The sequence below is a fragment of the Pseudonaja textilis genome, chromosome 13 (assembly GCF_049901715.1).
Source record: "Pseudonaja textilis isolate UNSWEBS1 chromosome 13, rPseTex1.2, whole genome shotgun sequence".
NCBI classification, from domain to species: domain Eukaryota; kingdom Metazoa; phylum Chordata; class Lepidosauria; order Squamata; family Elapidae; genus Pseudonaja; species Pseudonaja textilis.
The window spans coordinates 386,154-408,903 of NC_142002.1; the positions used below are offsets into that span (position 1 = coordinate 386,154).

Sequence of the window (22,750 nt, forward strand, 5' to 3'; positions counted from 1 at the left end):
TGAATGTGGCCAACTATGACTCTAATTCAAAATTCTGTAGTATTCTGGTATATTTGGGGGGAATGAATTTAGCAATTGCATGAGAAAGAATAGAATTTGTTTGCTTGTAAGATGAACAAAAGGTGTGTCCATTTAATCAGCACAATAATACCTTGAATTAATCACAAGCTCATTTTTTCAAGGAGTTTTTGGCCAGAGGTGCTTTGAAATACTTCAAAGACTCTTCTGTGAATAATTAGTTCCTTTAGAGGAGGTAGTCTTACTGGGTTGTTTACTTTTTTTAAATAAAAAAAGTACATGTTTATCCATTAATTTATCCACTAATAATACTTCATAGAAGGTGTTCAGGTGTTCAACATAGAGTTGCATAATTAGTGGATAAATGAGTTAAGACTTGTCTATTAATTGTAGGGTGTAAAGGAGGCTTATTCTAAAACCTGCTGTTCTAGAGTTCTCTTCAAGAATGTCAATATTTTGTCCCTCCCAGATGAAGAGCTGAACACCGTGAATCAGAAAGACTTAACCCTTCAAAGGCTGCATCAGGGTGGCCCATTATTTCCGTCTGGGGTTTAGCAAGTGAGTGAAGCCGTTGGGGGGGGAGGGGGGCTTTAAGCCTCCTACCTCTCAACAGTCGCAGGGAAGGAAGGTGGAGGAAATAGGGAAAATCGTTTTCTTGATTCACGTCTGTAGAGACCCTCCGTCCTCCAGGTCCTGGTTGTCCCGAAGGTACTTTTTTTTCAGGGGGGAACTGGAATTTCCTGTTTTTTCTTTGGAAGACTTTTTGCTTCTCGTCCCAGAAGCTTCTTCAGCTCTGACAGGACAGTGGGGAATGGAAGGGTTTATACTCCTTGCAGACCGCGGGTCATCTGCATCCTTTTAGAGGGTGCTTGAAGCACTTGGAGGTTTATCTGTGTCCAGTGGGTCACCTGAGAGGGACTCCTGGGTCCTGCAGTCTGCAATTTTGTCTTCTCTGGAAATCCCTTCCTACTCCCACACCATGTTTTCTTGATTCCAGAAGGCAGGAAAAGATGAACAATGGGTGATTCCTCATCGTTTTAGCCATTGCCTAAATCGGTCCTGCGCTTTCTTTTGCTAGTTGGGCCTGCCAATACTTGCTGATGTCATCTCTCCATCTTGTTTCAGGTTTCCTTTGTGGACACTTTTGATCCAGTGGGATCCATTCTATGACTGCCTTGGTCCACCTACTCTCAGTTCTCCTTGCTATGTGACCAACCCACTTCCATTGCAATTCTTTGACTCTCTTGATGGCATTGTGTGTGTGCGTTTGTTCTCTCATCCATGCGCACGATGCCTTTCTATCTTCTCTTGTAAGAAAGGAAATTTCACTTGGACTTCAGGAAATAAGTTTGACCGCTATTCAGCAACGGGCACGGGGGGGGTGGAGTGCACTGTCCTTGGCTGAAGAGGTTTAAAGGGAGGCCTTCTCGGCTGCCTATTGTAGTAGTCTCTTCCTATCCTGCGCAGGGACAGCTCTCTGTGGCCAGCTCACCAGCACCAACTTGCTGCAGGCAGGCAGAGGGAGAGCTCGGTGGGTGAGCAAGCTGGTGGGCAGACTGCAGGGCGGGAGGGACAGTGGGGAGGGGGTGGCCGTGGGCGTCCCATTTTCACACCCATCGTCGCTGCCGCCGCGCTAGGCTGCAAGGGGACGAGGCCAGGGACGGCGGCAATGGCCGTTGCGGTGGTCAGCAGGGAAGCAGTGGGGGCTGGGGGCATCCCATTTTCCCACCCACTGTCGCTGCTGATGCGGAACTGCTGCTTCACTGAACTCACACGGCAGCCGCATCGGGGGCAGCTTTGAGCCTGGCGTGGCTGTGGCATCAGCAGCGGTTCTGAGCCCTCGGGCTGCCCACGGTGAGTTGTCCCTGCGGCCAGTTGGCTGCATGGAGATGTCCTGTGGCGATTTAGCGGCAGCGAATTGGTAGCAACGGTTCTGGCTGCAGTGAGTTATTCCATTCTGCTGGGCAATGGGTTGGACTAGTTGATACCCAAAATCTCTTCTAACCTTCAGAAACAGTAGAGAATAACCAGGAATCAAGATAATTAGAATAGGGTGTAAACCTTAACACACACACCCATTTGAAATAAAAGTTATATGGGAAAAATTAGGTAACAAACAAGGAAATACATTTTATTTTGATCGTTTGCATAGAAGGTTCAGTTTTATCAAGCAAGGCCGGAAACCGGATTAGTTGCCTTTGACTAGCAGAAAACTTTCTCATTTGGGCAAAACACACGCTTCCAATTCCATTTGCCAGTAATCATCTTAAAGGAGTGTCTCCATTTGTATTTTGATTTATAACCAAAAAGGTTTTCATATAATTACAAGTGATGATGTGTAACTATCAACTGGATTTAATTTTTCTTGTTCCTCAGAGTGAGTGGGTGTGTTATCTGGTTATCTGGTTTGGAGGGAGTGTCGTTTTTGGAAATAAATTGTAATTTTTCCGGTATACAGAATTGCCTCACTTCTGACTCCCTTTTCCTGAAATATGTAAAGCTATTTAGGCTCATGGGAATGCAGTCTGCTCTCACGCCATCTCTAATTGGCTTCAGTTTTGTTTTGTATAAAATAACGATACTTTCCTTGTTCATAACGTTTTTTTCTCAATGGCAAAGTTATGAAATTGGCAAGCACATACGTAAAAAAGAGTCAAATGGAAAAAGCTATCGACAGGTCAGTATGTGTTGGTTGCTTTTGATCCCTTCTTTTCTGTACATAGGAGAGAATATTTATGTGTGAGGGATGCTTTTGTAACTTTAAGAAGATCTGCATTGGAAAGTAGAGGATGGGAGGGCATATCAAGGCCCAGTCCAAGAGTGAAAGCAATACAACCAAGCTTCGGTTTTGATCTGCTCATGCCCAGTAGAAGAGGAAGCCTTTGCGCTCTCAGCCTAGAGAGGTTCTTAGGGAGTGGCTGTCTTAGCACACTTCCTCTGTCTCCTCTCCAGCTCCAGGCTGTGTCGCGTCTCCACCTTGCCTTGGAATGTGCTCCCTCGTTCCTAAGAAATGCCTTCTTCACTGCAGTCCACCCCCGGGCAGCTCTCTTAGTTCTGGAGCTCTTCACTGCTTTTCCTACCATCAGCTGTGGTGTCCTTCCAGGTTGTCTGGGGGAGTTGAAGCGGGGAGATACTTTTGCAGGGATTCCATCCATTCCTCTTGGGACATACCCAGAATGTGGTGCTGTGGGGGACTCACGCTCATCCCCTTGATCATTGATTGGTGCTCTCCCACAGAGCTCTGTCAACAACTGCAACAGGACCTCGCTTGGAAAGTGGCCAGAGTTGCATTTGGTGCAAAAGGTGATGACCAGATTGGTGCAAGAAACAGGGATCATGTAGCACCTAGGCTGAGAGATTGGCAGAGGTTGCTGGCTCTGATTGAAGATGCTGGTCTTCAGCTTTAAAGCCCTGTGTGACCCCATGGCCTCCCATGAAGCTGTCCATTTACTTGGACCAGCAGAAGAGGCCCTTCCAAAGACGACCCCATTGCCAGAAACTCTTCTTTCGCCAAGGAGAAGAAGATCCTCTCCTGTGTGGCTCCCAGACTGTGGAATCATCCCTCAAAGAAGTATGTTGGGAACTACTCTTTTAATATTCAGGACAGAGACCGCAAAACCAAGTCTTGACTGGGAATTGAACAATATAATGAGACTGATTTTAATTGCATTTTCTACTTGTATCTTTGGATTCTTGTAAGGCCCTTTGAGAACTAGTTTGGTGTAATTGTTAAGACATCAGGCTAGAAGCTGGGAGACTGAGTTCTATTCCCACCTGGGACACAAAACTAGCTGGGTGATCCTGTGCCAGTCCTGTTTTCTACCATCCCTTCTATCCACTCTATCTTTTTGTTATCTGCAAAATTGGTACTCACCTTTTCTATTCTTTTATGCAAGCCTTTATAAATACAACAAATAGCCCAGGTGTCAGCTATGGAATTCATCGCTGCCACATAGTTGAAGAAAGGTGGGGTGGGGTGATGTTAATTGAGTAGCTCTTAGAAGTCAGATCACAGAATCTGCACCTTAAATTTTGACTAGAAAGAACTATTTTCATTCCAAGAAAAGTAATAGTACAACCTATTTTGCAAGATGTAGCCCACTGCAGCTCTCAATACAGCTGCCACTGGCTGCTCAGAGGACAATCAGATATCCTCTATCTGCAGATCCTTGAAAAAGAGAACAAATGACAGCTGATCTGACAAGAGGAACTTTTTTTTTTGAAGACAGAAAAGAGGAGAGACTAATCAGACTGACATAAACACCCAGGAAGACTCTAGAGCAGATGATAAAGCAATTTGATCCTATAAATAATGCAGTTATTCCAATAGTAAATATTTACCAGTAACAAATCTCAGATTAACCTTATTCATTGTTTGACTGCTAGTTTCCTAAATAAGTTGTGGGGATTCTTTGGGCATTTCATATTTTAATTTCAGCAAAGCACTTATTGACGTATTCCATGATAATCTAATTACAAGCCATTTCATATAGTTTAGTTGGCATGTCTGTTAGGTGGATGTTCACCATTAGGAGAGAGAGGAGAGCGAGAAGGGCGCCTGCGTTTTTTTACATGGAGTATTTTCACAAGCCTTTTCAACAAGCCTATAGAAAAGCAGCAATAGAATTTAGCTGAACCTTTCTTCCGTGAATGAAAACTTCTATTTTTCAAAAGGCAAATGTACCTGGTAGGCTTTCTAAGTTAACTTCTGAGAAGGTTTTCCAAAACAGACTTGTAGGTTCCTTCTGTTAGATCAGGGCTGTGATCAAACTCTCAGCCTGCAGGCCAGAGGCGTCAAGCAAGCACTGGCCACGCCGCCAATGCCCGGTTTAGCGAAGGAGGGAAAAGTCACGACACGTCACGTGACGCCGCCATGACAATGCGACTTTGACACCCCTGTGTTACATTGTTGAAATGCCATTTGATCACGGAGTGGAAGTTACTGTACAGGTAGTCCTTGACTTAGGACCACAATTGAGCCCAAAATGTGTGTTGCTAAGTAAGATGCTTGTTCAGTGAGTTTTGACCCATTTTACAACTTTCCTTGCCACGGTTGTTAAGTGAATTGCAGTTAAGTTAGTAACCTGGTTGTTCAGTGAATCTGGCTTCCCAGATTTGGCTTTGCTTGACGGTAGGTCACAAAAGGGGATCACAGGACCCCGGAACACTGCAACCGTCTTAAATGTGCCAAGCAGCTGAAGGTTGATCCCCTGACCATGGTGGGCCTTCTGCAACAGTCCTAAGTCACGTCGTTCAGTGCTGTTGTAATTTGAATGGTCCCTAAGCGAATGGCTGTAAGTCAAGGACTAGCTGTGCCTGAAGGCCGCGATGTGCCAGGCCATCTGGCTGGGGTTTAGAAAGCCAGCCAGGGGCTTCCCCTTGGAGCCGCTCCTGTTCAGAGCTGCTGATTCGGACTGACACGGCCTCCCCTGTTTCGGGAGGATGTCGCCCACTTGTGGCGGCGGCAGCAACGTGTGCATTCTTATTAGCTGACATATTACTCACTGGTTGAGCATGCACTGAATGTATTATTAGCCATTTTTTTCCTATCGCCCTGCTATCAAGTACCCGGAGAATCAGAAAATAGCTCTGGACCCGTGTGAGACTGTCTGCATATTGTTTACAGGATATTTTGGACCTGGGTAATACTTACCATGTCGGAATTGCCGCAGCAGTAGTTGGTGCCACTGCCCAAAGGCTGCAAACCAAAGCCAGGCGCTCCACGGAGGTTTCCTTCCCCAGTGCCAGGCAGTGGCAGCCCAAGCCGTTGTCAGGACATGCTGGGGAGACGGTTGGGCTTGGCAGAGTTCGGGAGGCTTTTCAGTCATGAGGACTGAAGAAGAGCCGGGGGATGAAGAGAGCCTGGCTGAGGATCCCAGCTAAGAAAACATGGCCAGGATGCTTACAGCAGGGCAGCAAAAGCCCAGATGACATCGCGTCTCCTCCTTGGGCTCAGGCGGGCTGTTTTGGTTCTGTAGTGGGTGAATTGTTTGCTCTCAGCTTCTAGGATTTGGAACTCTAGGATGAGTTGCTGGTTTTCATGTGCTCTTAAAAACGGAGTAGGTACCATGTGTGTGATAATAAGCCAAGCAATTTTGGGCAGTGCAATCTTAAATTTGTTCCACTACGTATGATCCCTTTTTAATTTTGGTTGACTTCCACAGTTGTAAAGATTTTGTTTATCATTATAATTTTCTTCAGTTATTGGTTAAATTACAACTACATTTACATCAAAGATGTTAGATAAATTTACATAATCTAGTGTAGAAAAAGTTTGAATTTATTGACATATTTATTGACAGGTATTTGTAGAATGTGTAATTTTTAAATGCATTTCAACTATAAATGGTTATTGTTACTGTGACAAACCCTCCAAAATATTTTTTTAATGTCACTTGTGGCAATTTTTTTAAAAAGTTGAATCATTAACTTTGCAACTTATGAACTGTTGTAAAGTTTACTAAAGGAAGCATTTATTTCCCTAGGATTGAAACTCCAAGAGGCATTTTTGGAAGAAGCCAGTATATATATATGTGTTTCAGTCTGTACTATATAGATAAAATGAGGTGATTGAAATAACATCTTTTTTGGACTCAAAATGTCCCTGCCTTGCTGGGACTCCCCTAACTTGGAAGGATTGTGTCAGTGATTTCCCGGTCCAGTTCAGCTGTATATTTGCTGCAAATGTTTAGCCCATGCTCAAAGCTAATGAGGCATTTTGGAGCAAGGGGCACATTTTGTGATAAGCAGTGGATTGGGAAGTAGAATTCTTCCTGTAGATGCTTGGTTTCTTTGAATCTTTGATTTCAGGATCTGGCGGCAGTTTGGAAGGAATGGAAGACAAACTGCAAGACATTTTGGGAAGGTTCATCCAGTGCTGCATTTCCATCACTTCCTTGGTGCTGTGACTTCCAGTCTCATGTTTGTGATGCTCTTGCAGTATCTGACCTGGTTTTGAAAGGGTGATTTCATTTGATTTGATTTAGCTTGGAAAGGATACAAATGGATCTGAATGGGGTTATGAGGTAGGTCTGTTTGGCAAGCGGGAAAGAGCTCTGAAAAGAGCTAGGAGGAGAAAGTTTAGAGAGCAACAGGGCCGGGAGTGACCCCAGGCCACCCAAGTCCAGTAAAGGCCACCATGAGTTGTGGGATAATGAGTTAAAATGTCTGCATCTGTTTTGCTCATTGATTTTGACCGGGGAAGTTGAGGGGGCTCTTGCCTGAGTCTAAAGGGACTTGGCATACAGACAGATGGCGGCCTCCCTCTGTTTTGTTGAAGCCATGTAGACAACAACTGCGGGTGTTCATCTTCAAATTGGATTGTGGAGATGGGAAAGATGCAACTATAATTGTGTACTTCTCATTTTAACTGCCCTCTGAGGTTCTCCTTCCACAAGGGAAGCTCTGTTGTGGACGAGGAAACGAGCGAAATTAGAAGAGTGGTTTGTAAATGGTGGCTTGCAATGCAAATTGGACAATACTTCTTCCTTGATGCATGGATGTGAACGCACTTGCTTCAAAAAAGTCGCCTGCTCTGGTAGCTCCTGTCCTCTCCGGCTTTTCTTTTTATGCAATGCTTTCCGCAGGATTGGCTGAAGAAAACAAGCACATTGTGTGCAGTATGAATGGAGTCGATGGCGCTTATGCCTTTTGTTTCTATCTCATCTACTAGACGAGACCGATACTCTCTAGATTCTCTGGTTATTTTTTTCCTTGAAGTTTAATCTTCAAGGAGTCGGGAGAACAGGAGAAAAATATTTGCTTGAATTGTGGTTCAGATGCTGTTGCTCTCATGTGGGAAGCTGTGGGATCACACCCAGATACTGTTTTTTCAGTCTGTGGTAACGATCAGAGCTGGGGAGGATGAGGAGATTTTGAGGGGGGGGGGGGAAAAGACTGATTGAAAACCAAATAATACAGCCTGTGCACAATTATTAGGCAAGTTGCATCTTGGAGGATTAATTTCAGTATTGAACAACTTCAGTCCTCTCGGCCAATCCAAAATGCTAATAAACCTCAAACCTGAACACTTAAGAAAGTAAAAGTGAGGTTTTGGCTTTCTTAGGAGAATATGCACATATTGGGCAACTATGCAACTCAAGGAAATATGAAAATTTCCCCATCTTGTTTGTTTTCATCTGTTAAAGTGAGAATAATAAGCAAACAATTCAGAATGCACCAATGAACACTTCTGATCATCAGTGAGCAATATAGCCGCCCTTCTTTTCAGTGACAGTCATAACCTCCCACTGATGGGAGTCCGATGGTTTGTTGATCTGTTGACGATCAACTTTTTGTGCAGCAGGAACCACAGCCTCCCAGACACCGTTGAGAGAGGTGGACTCTTTGCCTTCTCCGTAAATCCCCCCTTTCAGAAGGGCCCACAAGTTCCCCGTTGGGGTGAGTCAGGTGAGGAAGGGGGCCCTGTCATCATTCCGACATCGTTAAGGCCTTTACTGGCCAGCCACGCAGTGGAGTAGGTTGGTGCGTGCAATGGAGCCTTGTCCTGCATGGGCTTCTTGAAAGATGCAGACATTTCCGGTACCACTGCATGAAGAAGGTGTCTTCTAAAAGTGGCAGCAGGTTTGAGAGTTGATTTTGAGTCCACCTTCAACTGGAAAAAGTCCAACTAGGTCACCTCTAATGATACCAGCCCATACCAGTACCCCACCTCCACCTTCCGCCTGGTCCGTCAAGGATCATTCTCATCTCTTCAGTCCATGAAACCTTTGAACAATCTGTCTTCAGGTATTTCTAGGCCCAGCCTTGCCGTTTCAACTTTTGTGTCTTGTTCAGTGGTGGCCGGGTTTCAGCCTTCCCTGCCTTGGCCATGACTCTGAGCACTGAACACCTGGCACTTCTGGGCCCTCCAGGTAGGTTGCCGTTCTGGAATACGACACCACTGGAGGGTAGTGAGTTCCCAGTAGCCTCACGTTTGATTCTTCCTGAATCTTTGGCAGTTAATGTGTGTCTTTTTTCTCTCTACGCATTTCTTGCAGCCCTGATGACTATTTGCAACCAAAGATTTGATGGTTCTGAGATCACACACCAATATCTTAGCAATTTCAAGAGTGCTGCATCCCTCTGAAAGACTTTTTACATTTTTTGACTTTTGAGAGTCAGTTAAATCTCTTTTTTTTTTTTTGGCCTATTTTGCTTGAGGAGAAGAAGCTATACTAAAAATAATACTAAATAGTACTAAAATAAATAATACTAAAATAATCAGTTTAAAGTGGCTGCTAAAATGTAATTGAGTAGAGTTATTCCTTATATTCTTAGGCCAGAGTAAGGCTTCCTCCAGGGAGTTTGCCTGTAAAAGTGCTTACAATCTGACTTTTGAAGTGGTTTCTCCATTTACAGTGTGTCAGAGCAGCAACAATTCTTTTAGCTCATCCATTTTTATACAAAATACAAATACAAAATAAAAATATTTTTTGGAATTCCTGCTAGATTCTCCAATACTGATGCTTATTATATATTTTTTTGCATTTTTCAAACAGTTGACTGCAGATTGGAACAAATATGATGATCGTTTGATGAAAGCAGCTGAAAGGGGTGATGTGGAGAAGATCTTGTCTGTCCTTGCTAAAAAAGGAGTGAACCCCACAAAACTGGATCTAGAAGGGAGATCTGCGTAAGTAGAAGGATAAGTTTGATTGGAACTATCCCCCCAACCATTGGCAGTTTTGGGAGAAACCTGCATGGGCAGCTCTTCATCTGAACTAGATTTTCCAGAGGGATGTTATTCCTAATAGTCCTTAATATAAACTTGATTTAGTGTTTATTTCTTAGGAAACCTCCTTAACCCTTAAAAAATAATGCCGTAGAAAAATTCTTAAATAAATAGAAAGTTGTTGAGGCTTTTATGCTGGGAAGGGAATTTCATATTTATAACTCATATTGTGTTTTGGAATAACCAGCTTTATTTGAAATTCTGAAATTTAAAAATATTTAGAGAAGCATGGGAGGGAACCACTTTTGCAAACATTCTATAAGACTTTCTCTTTAAGCAACATCTGGAAATTCAAATGTTTTTTTTTTTAATTAAAGCCGAACTCCTATTTCACAATATGAAAACTTTTCTGAAAAAAAAACCCTGAGATATATAGTTGTGCAGTGAGGGATACCTGTCATGATATTGTGGATGAAAAGAATTTCAGATTGTAATCAAGGAGAAAATTAGTGAAATGATACACAGGTAGTCCTCAGTTTATGTCCATTTGTTCAATGATGGCAGAGCTGAAAATCTGAATGCATGACCAGGTGTGAGATTCTGGCCCTTGCAGCACCCCTGCAGACGCTCATTCCTGATCCGGGTGCCCAGCTCATGATTACAACGTCCCGGGGAGCCCCAGTAACCCCCCCCCGGCAACCTTCCCTGCTGACTCTCCACAGCCAAAGTCACAGCAGGAGGTTTGCCAGTCCCTCCAGATTTCTCCCCTCCCAGGATCCTGGGCGACCTGTGCCGGCCGGCCCTGCAGGGCCTCCCCTGAGATTCCCATTAAGAAAAGGAAAGATGTTGGTAACTTCCAAATCTTCTAACACCCGAAGAATATCAGCTGTAAATGACTCTGCAGAATGGCTTTCTCTCTGAGGTTGAAAAGGATGAGAAGGATGATTGCTTGGAATGTCCTGCAGAAGCTTTCTTGAACCCTTTGTGAGCCTCTAGTGAGCCTAGATTTGAGGACAGCCTGTCTTGACCATATCAGGCCTTGGGGGGGCTCAAGGGCTGTGGCAGCTACTCAGAACTAAACATGGTAGTAAAGGAAGTAACATGTGGCCACACTGCTCTGGGGAGACTCTAGGTCTGCGAGAGGATTCTGGTGCATCTTTTGCCCCCTGCGGTAAACAGGGCGGGGTCTCACAGGGCCACCTCTTGGTTGGCACTGCGCCCTTCAGAGACCTGCCCCTCCGTCATCTGTTGGGGTCGGTCAGTCAATCCTAGCACGACCATGAGCTTTACAAGCATGTGGTGGCACATATTAGTGGGTTATATAAAGTGCAGGATTTAGTTTTACTTTAGCTGGAGCTGAGGAAGCTCATATTCTAAAGTCCAGGGGCCATTAGAAGGCTGTTTATTTGGATATTTTTTTTTTCTAAAACAGGGTTGTCCAACTCAAGGCTTGGGGGCAGAATCCAGCCCATAGGATGCTTAGATCTGCCCGCAGGGCCGCCCTGGAAACAGCAAAGGACTGTCCTGTTGTGCCTCTGCCAGAGAAAATAGGAGCTCACAGCCCCCCTGGCCTCCATTTTTGCTAGCAGAGGGTTGCAGGAGGCTGTCGCAGCAGAAAACAGAGCTTGGGAGCTGGTTTTCACTGGGAAAGTGCTCGGGCCACCACAGGCATGAGTGATGTCAAGCTGGCCACGCCCTCACGCCCCATCCCTCTGAGGTCAAACACAAGCCTGATGTGGCCCTCAATGAAATCGAGTTTGATACCCCTGTTCTAAAATGTTTCTCTCTTCCAACTCACATGTTGGACGAATTTCAGCTCTAGAACTGGGAGAAAATTCTCTTGGACACTCAGTAGAATTTACGTTACTTCTACAGAATAAACTTGTGCAGGTGTTCAAGACATTACTTTTTTTAACCTTCCGTTTCACTCAGATTCCATGTTGTAGCCTCAAAGGGTAACCTCGATTGTCTGAATGCTCTTCTTCTTCATGGGGTTGACATTATCGCCACTGATATAGCAGGTATGACTTCCTTGTTTAAAATAGAACAATTACATGTTGTTACTTAAACAGCTTTGAAAGCCCAACTAATGTATTGTGTATCTGGCCCTATAAGCCTGTTGGGTTCCATGGTGCTTGTTTTGTGGCCTGTGATTTGAACTGTAGTATCTTATTGACAAAAAAAGAGAGAGAGAGAGAGAGAGGTGTAGAACTATTTATTCTGCACTATAAATCAATTTAAATTGAGAAAAAAAACCCAGTTTTCTTTCTTTTCCTTGAGCCATATAATTTACCAATTGCAAGCTACACAGGGTTATCTTTGTATGTATAAATCTCTGGGCGTTTGAGGAGAGGGGATAGGCATTTCTTTGCTTGTGTATATGGCATATATATTCTGGCTATGTTTAAAATGTCCTTGTTAATTCTTCTCTTCAGGAAGGACTGCTCTACATTTAGCAGCAAAATATGGACATGCACTTTGTCTGCAAAAACTGCTGCAGGTATTAAATAGTTGACAAATTGTTAAATGTTATGTAGAAAAGAAAGCATGATAGGGAATTTTGTTTCTTTGCATGAGGAAAATTCAGGATCTTGATTAGCTATATATAGTAGTTATCAAATGTCCAGTGGGGTTTCAAAAAAGCCGATTAACTCTGCATAGTAGGGGCACTTTCTGTGCATCTGCAAGATTCTCTTTGAGAAGGTCAGTGGAGGTTAATGCAGGTTTTGTGTGTAGCAAATCTATCCATGAGTGAGGGGGAGAAATGCTTAGAAAGGAAGCCCTGTAGATCAAGAGACCATGTGGAGCTTGTGGACTGATTTTACAGAAGGCTTCGTTTGCTAATGTTCCTGTAGGCATTATTAGAGTAGGTAGGATGTGGCATAATAAGTCTGCTTTTTAAATGAGTGTTCCTGATCCATGCGTGTAACATTTTTGAATGAACATGTACTTGAAGTACCGCTTGAAGTGTTGCCATGTTTAGGTTCTGTTATTATGAAAATGTAATGGTAAATATTGAAGGTATTAAATCTCAACACAATGGTAATAAGGTACGCTTGTTTCTTCTACAGTACAACTGCTCAACGGAAAATGTGGATCTGCAAGGACGGACTGCTCTTCATGATGCGGGTAAGGGACAGGCCGTGTGGGCAACCAGGATTCCTAATGGAATGAGCAAACTAGCAGAGCTATAAACAACATGGAAAAGTCAATGATTAGTGCAGATGCTGCTAGTGTTTCACCAAAAGATGGATGTTAATTGTTTAAGGAATTTTTTTTATTACCTCAGTACTTTGAAACTGATGCATTCTGATTGAGAAATTGGCTATTAGATATTAGTATTATTAAAAACAGTCCAGATACTTGTTCCATAGATCCTGCAGCCAATGAATAATCTGCCAATAGTTAAATCTTAAAGTTTCCACCAGTAACATCTATCGTTTTGCTTCCCAAAGCAATGTCGGATTGTACATCCAGCATCCAGTTGCTATGTGACCATGGAGCCGCGGTGAATGCCAGAGATGCTGTAAGTTCTTTCAGAATCTTCGTTCAGGATGGGCCAAGTTCTTGGTGCTTTTTCTTTCTTTTTTAATAAAACGTTATTAAGCGGTACCATTACAGGGGTACCTTGGTACTCATCATTATTTGGTTCTGGGAGGTGTAATGAGTACCAAAAATGATGAGTACCAAACATTTTTTTCCTATAAGGAATATAATGTAGTGAGTCACACAAGGCCGCAGACACTAGCAAGTTCTAGCTTGTGCATCGAGTACCAAACGAACGATGAGTGCCAGGACAAAATTTTCATATCAACATGCATCAAGTACCAAATTTGATGAGTTTCAAAGCAGTTGAGTATCAAGATACCAAATACAAGCGGGGAAAAACAAGAATAAGAAAAAATAGGATTTACAGAAAAGAAAAAATAGAACAGAAAGAAATAAGAATATAATAAAGGAATGAAGTAAATGAAAAAGAGACTTCTGCCTTATCACAAGTATAATTGTAGTAACTTAAATACAGCAAATGATCTTTTCTTCCTCTATTCCATCTTTTGTCTAAACAAATCCATAAAACCTCATTTCACTCCTGATGTCAGCAAAAATCCATTAAGGATTACTAGAGGTAAAAACTTACATATTTAACCTTGATCAAATAAGCCAACTTATATTCCTTCCTTTTACCTCTAGCAGTTTTAATCTTTAGTCCCTTCAAATAATGTTGTGAAACTTGATTTCTTTTAATTGTTTCTTTGTTCCTGCTCACAAAATTCTTCAAAATGTTAACAAGCCTATTTTGTAAATCCAATATAAGAAAATTTTAGATCACTTTATTTGTTACGTGTATATCTCCTTTTTAAAGAAATGAGATATACATTTCTTTTATACATTTTTCAAAACAAAACCATTTTCCCATGGGAAGGATTCTTTACAATGAATTTCAAAATCATATTTCAAATTTACCTGGACCCTACATCCATTTGCAACTTTGTAAAATCAAAGCCTGGCTTTTGCTGTTTGTTCCAAAAAGTCTTTAAAAAAAAGTTCTTAAATTTGTAGTTAAAACTTTTTAAATTAAGGATTGAAGGAAAATCATCACTATAAAACCTGTCAATGCAAAGACTCCCCATAGCTGAAAAGCAGTTAACAAACAATTTCTGAAGGAGGCCTTATATGATGTGTATTTTGTGACGCTTCAAGGACACTAATTGTGCTTTGAGTAAGATGGCTGTCGCTTTTTTCCTGGAGCTCTAAAGGCGCTGGAGAGGGCTGTGAGCTTTCTGGAGCTTGGTGGGTGATCTCAAGTCCACTCCTTGTCTGGGGAGGAATGATCGAAGAGCAGACGCACTTGCCAGTACTTCATTCTCCCCCAGGCATCAGCTCCCTCTTTCATGATTCCGCCTGCCATTTCTTCCCCAGAAGTCCAAGTGTCTTGTTCTTTTGCCAGGATGGAAGGACACCATTGGTGCTGGCCACTCAGATGTGCCGTCCAACTATATGCCAGTTTCTGCTAGACAGAGGTGCTGAAGTTAATGCAAGAGATAAGCAAAATCGGTAAGATACCTTCCTGCAAGTCATCTATAGGTAATCTATCTACATGCTTCTGGAAGACGTTAAGAGTTAGTTTCTCTGTAGTAAAACCCTACTGAGACCAAGAAATTGTGAGTTTTGGGCCCCATGGATTCTGTAACTAGAAATATTTCATCCTTGACTCGGATCTCGCCTTGCCTGCCTTGAATTTGGTGCCCAGTTTGGAGGTTCTCCTGGATTCCCAGCTCCTGTTTGAAGAGCAGCTGGCAGCTGTGGCCAGAGGGGTCTTTGTGTATGCCATCATATGTGCCACTTCTGCCTGTTCCTGGGGTGGGGGCCCTCTTCTCAGCTGCTAATGTCTCATTCACCTCCTCGTGGGCTATTCAACACTGTATTCATGGACTGCCCTTGAAGACTATCTGGAAGCTACAATTCGTTCAAAGTGCATTGAGGTGGGTAGTTTGGGGCATCTTTTGTAATAGCCACGTGGCACCTGTATTCTGTGACTTGCACTGGCTTTCAGTGGGCTTCTGAGAACAGTCCAAGGTGTTAGTTACACCCTGTATAGCGGGTGACTAGGGCATTTGTGGGATCACCTGGCCAGAAGCATATCTGAACAACATATCTGACTGGACAGTCCCACACACTCCTGCCATGAATCAAGACCACCTGACAGGGCCCAGCTTCCGCCTTGATCAGCCCTCCAGGCCATTAGCAGGCGGTCAAGATCTGGCTTGTTCCCCGGCCCCAATTTGAGCAGTCACAATTGATTTCTGCTGTAATCCCTGATGGTTTTAGTGGGTTCTAAGGATACCTGTTGTTTCTTTTTATATTTGATGGTTTGGATTTTTTCAATTTTTGTACACTACCTAGAGTCTCATTGTCTGAGTTGGGAAGCCATATGAATGATACAAGTAAATAACTAGGTGCTTAATATAATTAAAAAATAACTGTATGAAAAGCCCGCCCTCTGCATCCTTCTGGACAGTCACCTGATCTCGGAGGCCAATCAGGGAAGGAGGGAGGGGTGTGGTCAGTTGGCGAAGGAGGCCCCGCCTCAGGCAAGTTGGTTGAGTTTGTGAGGGTCTCTTGTATTTGAACGGCATTTACATTTCTGCAGATTTCGGTGTTTCTGTAGGCCGCTTAACTGGGAGAGGGTTGGGTGGCCACATAGAGAGTTTCTTAGTAAGTAAATAAATACGTCAATGATGCGCGCGGGGAGCCTTTGGATTTTGGTCGACCAGGCTGAGCTCCCAACTCCCACCGTGGCCGCTGGCTTTCCCTTCGTGGTAACCCTTTCAGGCTCCTCCGGCTCCCGAAGTGGGGACGGGAGGGGAGGCAGCAGCGGCACCGGAGAACTCTCCCAACCCCCACTATACTACTGAAATTTTCTTTCATAGAGCATCACTTTTCATGGTACTCCATAAAATAAACTGGGGCTAAAGTGACAGCTTGAACTTTGTACATTGCGCATTTCTTCCTCCTAAATGCGCATAAAGTTTCGTGAGGTAATACTGTAATTTATGAAAGGTTAGTAGTTACAACATGAAAACCTGTCTCTGTCCGGCATAAAAAAAACAGCTGGAATTGTATCACAGCCATGCAAGGCCCGTGCTCATTCCTTCTTGGCCCCTTTGGTAACAGGAATGGCTGAAGAAATGACAGAACTCCAGGCACATCTGGAAAAGGCACCCTGGCCAGGCTGTTTAGTGTGACGGGAGCTGTGCATTTAGGCCGATTTCCTTGCGAAATCCTGGTGGGGCATTTTGTGGATGTGCTTGTCAAGACGACAAGTTTCCAGCCTTTCCTGAGGATCCGTTCATTGACTGTACATCGCTCGCATAAAAGCACAAATCTATTTCCACTGGCAAGAGGGATCAAGCAGAAATAATCAAGCGGCTGGCACTAGAATAGGGGTGGTCCTCCCCTAAACGAGAATTGTTTAGTGACCGCTCAAAGCCACACTGGCACCGAAAAAAAGTGGCTTTCAGGTGATCTTCTTCACTCTTAGGACGATCACAGCAACCTCGTGGTCCCATGTTCACAATTCAGGGACATGGCAGCCGGCAGGTACTGCATCTGCATGCTTTCTTCTTTCTCCTGCAGGACCGCCCTGATGTTGGGCTGTGAATACGGCTGTAAGGATGCCGTAGAGGTTTTGCTCAAAAACGGAGCTGATGTTACTTTGGTTGATGCGCTAGGCCATGACTGTTTTTATTACGCACGAATCGGGGACAGTACTGAAATCCTGTCTCTGATCAAGGCTGCCTTTGAAGAGTCCAGAAAAGGTACATCAGCTTTTTTTATATTTGCGGGGGAAATTTCTTCTTCGCTCGTGACACTGCCATCTCCTGGTGGCTTCTGCCCATCTGGTGGAAGATCTGGTTCCCCCTTTGGTTCATTGCCAGAGGCTCGGAGGGTTGGGTTTTTGTTTAGTTGTTGCCCTCCTCCTCTGGAAGTGCCCTTGCCCTAAGACCCCCAAAGCCACCAGAACTGTTTTGTTTTTTTTCCAGAAGTCTAAGTGATGGAAACCTGGTGACGCTTGTAATTTGGGGGGTTAATTGATATAGAGCTGGTCAAGATTGTAAAACACTGAAGCTTCCTGTGACTAGTACTCAATTTGCTAAAGATTGGGGGGAGGGAAGGGTGAGAGGTAATGTGGAGGCTACAATCTTCAACCGTGAGAGCCAAGGACACTTCTGCAGGTGTTGTCAAGACGTGGACTGTTATCAAAACAAAAAGCTGATTCCTAACTGGACAGGGTGACCTGCTCCATGGGGAGGAGGGCATGAAACTCATTTTTAACTATGCAGGGTTGTGTGGGAAAATTTAGAGTTGGCTTTGCTTTCTTCAATGCTGAAATGATGTACTCAATAATATTTTGCTTTTGGGATTTTAAAATTCCTGAAAATGCCTGCTTTTATTGGGTCTGTTAGTTGGATGGCTGACAGAGCTATTTTCTTTCTTTCTGCCGTGAAATTTTGTAATTATTTGCTTAATGATTTTGTTTTATGGCTCTATTGTTGCTCTGAGCCGCCCACACTTTAAGATGGGCAGCTACACAAATATAAGCAAGCAAGGAAGCTGGTGCTTTATTTATGAAAATGGGATTTGTAAGCTGCTCCCTGGGCACCTTCAAGGAAGCAGGAATTAAATAATATGCTTTAATGCAAAGATGAGACGTTAGGTACAGAATCTTGAAAAATGTAATAGAAGATTCCACTTGTCTTTGATTAGTGAGTTCCTCAAGGCAGAATGTTGTCTTCTTGGACTCTTTGCAAGCCAGACTGTACTGATATTTTTGAGATGAACTACTAATTAACTTCTTTTTCATTTGCACATTGTTTTATGTCTAGTATTTCTCCAGTTCCTCCTGAGCCTCAGAGGCCTTGTTGATGTGAGGGGCGTATAAGCCCTTTAAATAAACCAGCATATGTTCTTTTCTTGTTTGCCAGGTGCTGTTAGAGTTTTATCAATTTCCCTTCAGGCTTTACTCTCAACATATCCAGCTCATATTACTAGTGGGTGTGTAACGCATTGAATCCCAAAGGCTTTCAGCTTGAGGCGGCTATTCTAAATCATCTTTGAAATTCATATTCTGTATTGTTGGATATAAAGTATTAATGAAGATGCAGACTAGTAGCTTCTAAAGAATAAGTTTTTTTGTTTTTCACATTCCCCCTGAGCTTGGACAGAATATCTAAACAGAAGCTTTGTTTTTTAGCAGGTTATGAAGTAATGAAGAAAGGGCAGCAACTATTGAAGGTAAGGATTCTAGGTGTAAGTCTCTAATTTTGAAGGCAGTTTGGAGAAAGATCTGCCTTCTGGGGAAGATATTATATTGTTGGCATCAACAGTGATTGTGGCCTTTCTCAATGTGATCAGCTCTCTTCATCAGTATCTGTGGTCAAACTTACCACCTCTGTCCAGTCTGCAGTTGCTTAATGTGAATGTAAGGAATGAGGGAACCTCTGCAGATAATTACTATTTCTGAAATATTTTCTTACTGAAGATGGTCTTCAACAATCTTTCCAGGTGCCCAGCATGCTACCCAAATGGACTCAACCTAGTATCTTGGATGAAGTGAGCAATAAACCATTCCTGAAGGAGCACCAGAATGTACAGGTGAAGGAAGTGCCTTTGACTCTGAAAAGAATATGACACGCTCATTTGTTCCTACACTAGTTCTCAGAGTCCTGCAGTGCCTGGTGCAAACATTAGACAGTTGCTAGCCTTGGCGGGAGTTTTGCACAGTCTTGCCAAAGGAACACATACAAACGAACCACCAAAAGAGAAAGATAATAATGTCTTTGCCAACATGTCAAACTTGCACACATGCCTCATTGATGGATATAAAAGAGCATGGTGCTCTTCGGGGCCATGGCAGGCCAAGTACATATAAGCAGGAACTCATTAGGCAGCCTGGCTGAGGCTACCCCATGGGGTGTGGTGGTGGTGATGGAATAGCACCTGCTGCCAGGACACCATTTTAGGAATACCATTGGCACAATTCCTTTATGGCACAGTCATTGGTCCTTAGTCCAGCTGAAGGTCCTTGAACAAACGAAGCTCTTTAGAGCAAATTCACAGTTGCTTAGATGTACCCCATATCCTTCTTTATCACTGAAGGTTGGTCTTCAGAGAGTGGGAACAAGAATTTGGTTAGCAACTGGCAACTGATGAGTGAAAACACATGATGTCCACTGGAAATCATGGTCTCACATGTATTTTTTATAACTACATTAGAGTTAATCTAGGTTCTTGAAGGGTGGTCCTAGGACTCCCGAGAGTCCTCTTAAGACCTCCTCAAGGGTCCTTCAAAATTAAATGTTTAATCAATATTAAAATTTGATCAAAAATCATGAGAAAAAGTAACGGCAGCAAATGTGCTAAGATTAGCTGGAAGGCCTGATGAGCATCCTCCTCACTTTGATTAAGATTATTTTTTGGTCTCCAGGAATTAGAAAGAGAAAACGAAGACTTGAAAGGAAGAATGAGGGAAATCCAGCAGGAACAACGAATCTTCCTAGACAGAATAAATGGGTTGCAGCTGCAGCTGAATGAGGTAACAAGTCCCAGTTTGTGCTGCACGCTGAAGACTTAATTGAGATTACTGGTATTTTATCATTTTCCTTCCTTCCTTCTCTTTTTCTTTTTGCCTACCCTCCCTTTCTGAACAATGGTTAGAATAAAGGGGGGGGGGGCATTTTTCTCTTCAGGCATGTTCTCTGGCAGTCCCAGCCTGCCCTTGGAAGGGGAGTCCCCCCGGCTGGAATCTGGCACCACTTTCGGCAGCAGTGAAAATAAAGCGGCCGGAGTGGCCGGTGTGCCCAGGGAGCAGCTTTGCCTTCTGGAGAGGGGTGATGATTTAGCAGTTGGGGCCAGGAGACATTTCTGGGGTTCACCTGGCTGCCCTCTGCAGGATGCTTCTCCTGTGATAATTAAAGTGAGGGGGTGTATTCATTTTCTCCGGTTTTTCATTTTAAACAGAGTGATCTTGAAATTTAAGTGCTAATCTGCATTTGGGGATCAAGTCATATTGTCGTTACCACATACTTGTCCTTCTGGCTTCGATTGACTGTTCTTCCTCTTGTATCAGAACAGTATTTTTAAAAAGAAGCTGTACTGGCTTCTAAGTCAATTGATGTGATTTATTAAGATTTTCTTTATTATGTGGAAGGAAAGAAAGTAATATCAGGAGAGGCGTTCCCCTTCTGCAGCTTTGGTCTCAGAATTGCGGCTTCTTGGCATTGTCAGAAAATTGGCCAGGATCTGGAATTGAAAAGGGCAGGATTTGTCCTTTGTCCACAAATCTAGTTGTTGTGGTTATTTTTGTTGGGATATGAATGCAAGGCAGAAAAAGTCTGTGAAGAGAATATTTTTTTGGCTAAATTTGGGACAATATATGAAATACAGAGGAAAAATATTCTTTGCCAGGTGAATTATAGCACCCCATTCATGAATGATGGAAGAAACAATAATTTCAAATACCTGAATATGTGTACTATTCTGTTTTTAGGAGCAAATGGTTGCTGATGATCTTGAAACTGAGGTAAAAAAGGAAATTCTTTCTATTGTTCATTGTCATTAACTTGAAACGAAAACATTTTTTCCATCTCCTTGGATAATTACCAAATAGATCTAAAATCATAAATTAATGGCAATGGGTGTTTTAAAAACATTTTGGGTTAATTGTGCTAATGTACAGGATTTATGTAATGGCAGCATATGTTAAGTCTCAAGTAACTTTAGCCTGCTTGATTGTGATATACTGTGGGATATTTGTGTAAATCAAATCTATAAAGTATATTATCCCAGAAAGAGAATCAGACATTTCTGGCTCCCATAGCAGTGACTGTTGCTCTCTTCTAGAAAGATGAGCTTAGGAGGCTTCTGGCCACAAAGGAACAGCAACAAGAAGAGAGTCTGCGAATGCTTGAAGCTCTGAAGTCAAAACTCCGTTTCCATGAGGTAATGTCCCTTCCTTTGGAAGGCATATTTCAGTTCTAGCGGTCCTTTGCAGAACCAGAAAACGTGTGTGTGTGTGTGTGTGTGTGTGTGTGTGTGTGTGTGAAGGGGGGGAGGGAGATATAGACAGAGAGAGGAGGAGACAGAGAAGAAACAATTGGGTGAGAATCACAGAACGTAAGGGGTAGAAGGAATCCAGGAGATCATCTAATCTGATCCTCTGCAGGGTCCACAATTACAGCATCCTCAACAGATGACCTTTGTTTCAGTACTTGCAGTAAAAAAAGAGTCGTTCCCCCCACCCCGTCCATCCGTCCCCCGCCCACCAAAGCATTCTGTTTCATGGCGGAATGGCTGTTGCCAATACAGATTTTTTTTCCCCCTGATAAACCTACTTCTTGTATTTTAAACCATCGTTTCTTGCCCGTCTTCTGGATCAATTCTGCCCAGTTGCCTGTATGACAGCCCTTCAGATAGAAACGGCCTTTTCTTTCTACAGACTCCTCTGTCCAGGCTAAGAGCAGCCGATGGTTTCCACGGTTGCCCACTCTGAGCCTCTTGACCACTGTCCTCCAGGCGATCTCCAGTTTGTGAACAGCCATCCCCAAATGCAGGGCCAGAACTGGGCATAATAATCTGGCTGTGGTCTGACCAACGCAGAATAGGTTGAAACTGTCACTTCTCTTCGTTTAGTGAGAGAGCTCGGTTGTGTGCTACTATCTCTTGTATATATTTTGTTGATAAGAATGAAACTTCCATACATTCTACAAGACCTTGAATTTTATCATTGGTAATTCTGAAGGAATTTTAAGCTCCTGATTGGCAGCCAATCAGCTATGTAAAACCATATCTGCTTTTTTGTGATTTCAGGGTGATCATGCAGGATCCGGAAGCAGCCTTAATAACAGTAGGTAGTTTTGGATATTTTCTTCAGCGTGCCAGGCAGTCTGTCTGTACAGTTCTTTTTGAAAATATAATATTTTGACATTTGTTTCAAATTAAAGAAGGAATATGTTTTGTTTTTTCTTAAGGGAAAGAAAATGTACCAATGATGGACCCAGGCTATTCTGCGGGATCCCAGGTACCTGAATATTGTTGCTTCCAGTGCAACTCCAGTTTGCTTTCCAAGTGCGATCCATGTATTATTTGGCATCTAAGTCTGTTACTGGGCACCCCTTGGAGACGCTACATTCCTCAGCAGAGCTTCCTGTAGTAGCTCCACCCGTGAGGAGGCTTTGAGAAGCAAGAACGTGCCCCCAAACTGCCCTCTTCCCCCTCCCCTTTTTTTGCTCTCGGTCTTGCCCTGCAAGTGTGGTTGTCACAATTGGCTTTTCTGCCCTTTTGAGGTGGGAAGTTCATAAAAACTACAGATTCACCACAAAAATAGCGCTGAAAGGTTGGTTTAATGCTATTTAAAAACAAGGCCTTTTCCCCAAAAGAATGGAACGTAATCTAGGCTATTTCCTTTCCCTTGTGGCCCCACTTGCTGCAGCCTCTGAACCCTTCCCACATGTCTTGCATTTTAATCTCCAAGGTAGTAAAACTTAGACGCAATACATT

The 22,750-nt window shown here is 43.2% G+C and overlaps 1 protein-coding gene across 6 annotated transcripts in view; it reads left to right on the forward strand.

Annotated features, from left to right (window-relative positions):
* UACA (uveal autoantigen with coiled-coil domains and ankyrin repeats) overlaps window positions 1-22,750 on the forward strand; it is a 33,696-nt gene that overhangs the window by 2,925 nt on the left and 8,021 nt on the right. For 2 of the 6 annotated variants that reach the window (XM_026709443.2, XM_087941779.1), the window contains exons 2-15: window positions 9,519-9,652; window positions 11,624-11,712; window positions 12,127-12,191; window positions 12,763-12,820; window positions 13,147-13,217; window positions 14,640-14,746; window positions 16,829-17,010; window positions 18,447-18,487; window positions 18,758-18,847; window positions 19,680-19,787; window positions 20,742-20,774; window positions 21,095-21,193; window positions 22,061-22,097; window positions 22,222-22,271. In XM_026709443.2, coding sequence (XP_026565228.1) covers window positions 9,519-9,652; window positions 11,624-11,712; window positions 12,127-12,191; window positions 12,763-12,820; window positions 13,147-13,217; window positions 14,640-14,746; window positions 16,829-17,010; window positions 18,447-18,487; window positions 18,758-18,847; window positions 19,680-19,787; window positions 20,742-20,774; window positions 21,095-21,193; window positions 22,061-22,097; window positions 22,222-22,271 — 1,164 coding nt within the window. Of the gene's footprint in view, window positions 1-5,691; window positions 6,078-9,518; window positions 9,653-11,623; window positions 11,713-12,126; window positions 12,192-12,762; window positions 12,821-13,146; window positions 13,218-14,639; window positions 14,747-16,828; window positions 17,011-18,446; window positions 18,488-18,757; window positions 18,848-19,679; window positions 19,788-20,741; window positions 20,775-21,094; window positions 21,194-22,060; window positions 22,098-22,221; window positions 22,272-22,750 lie in introns of those variants that run through there. The other 4 variants (XM_026709444.2, XM_087941780.1, XM_026709446.2 and 1 more) reach the window with 3 other exon arrangements.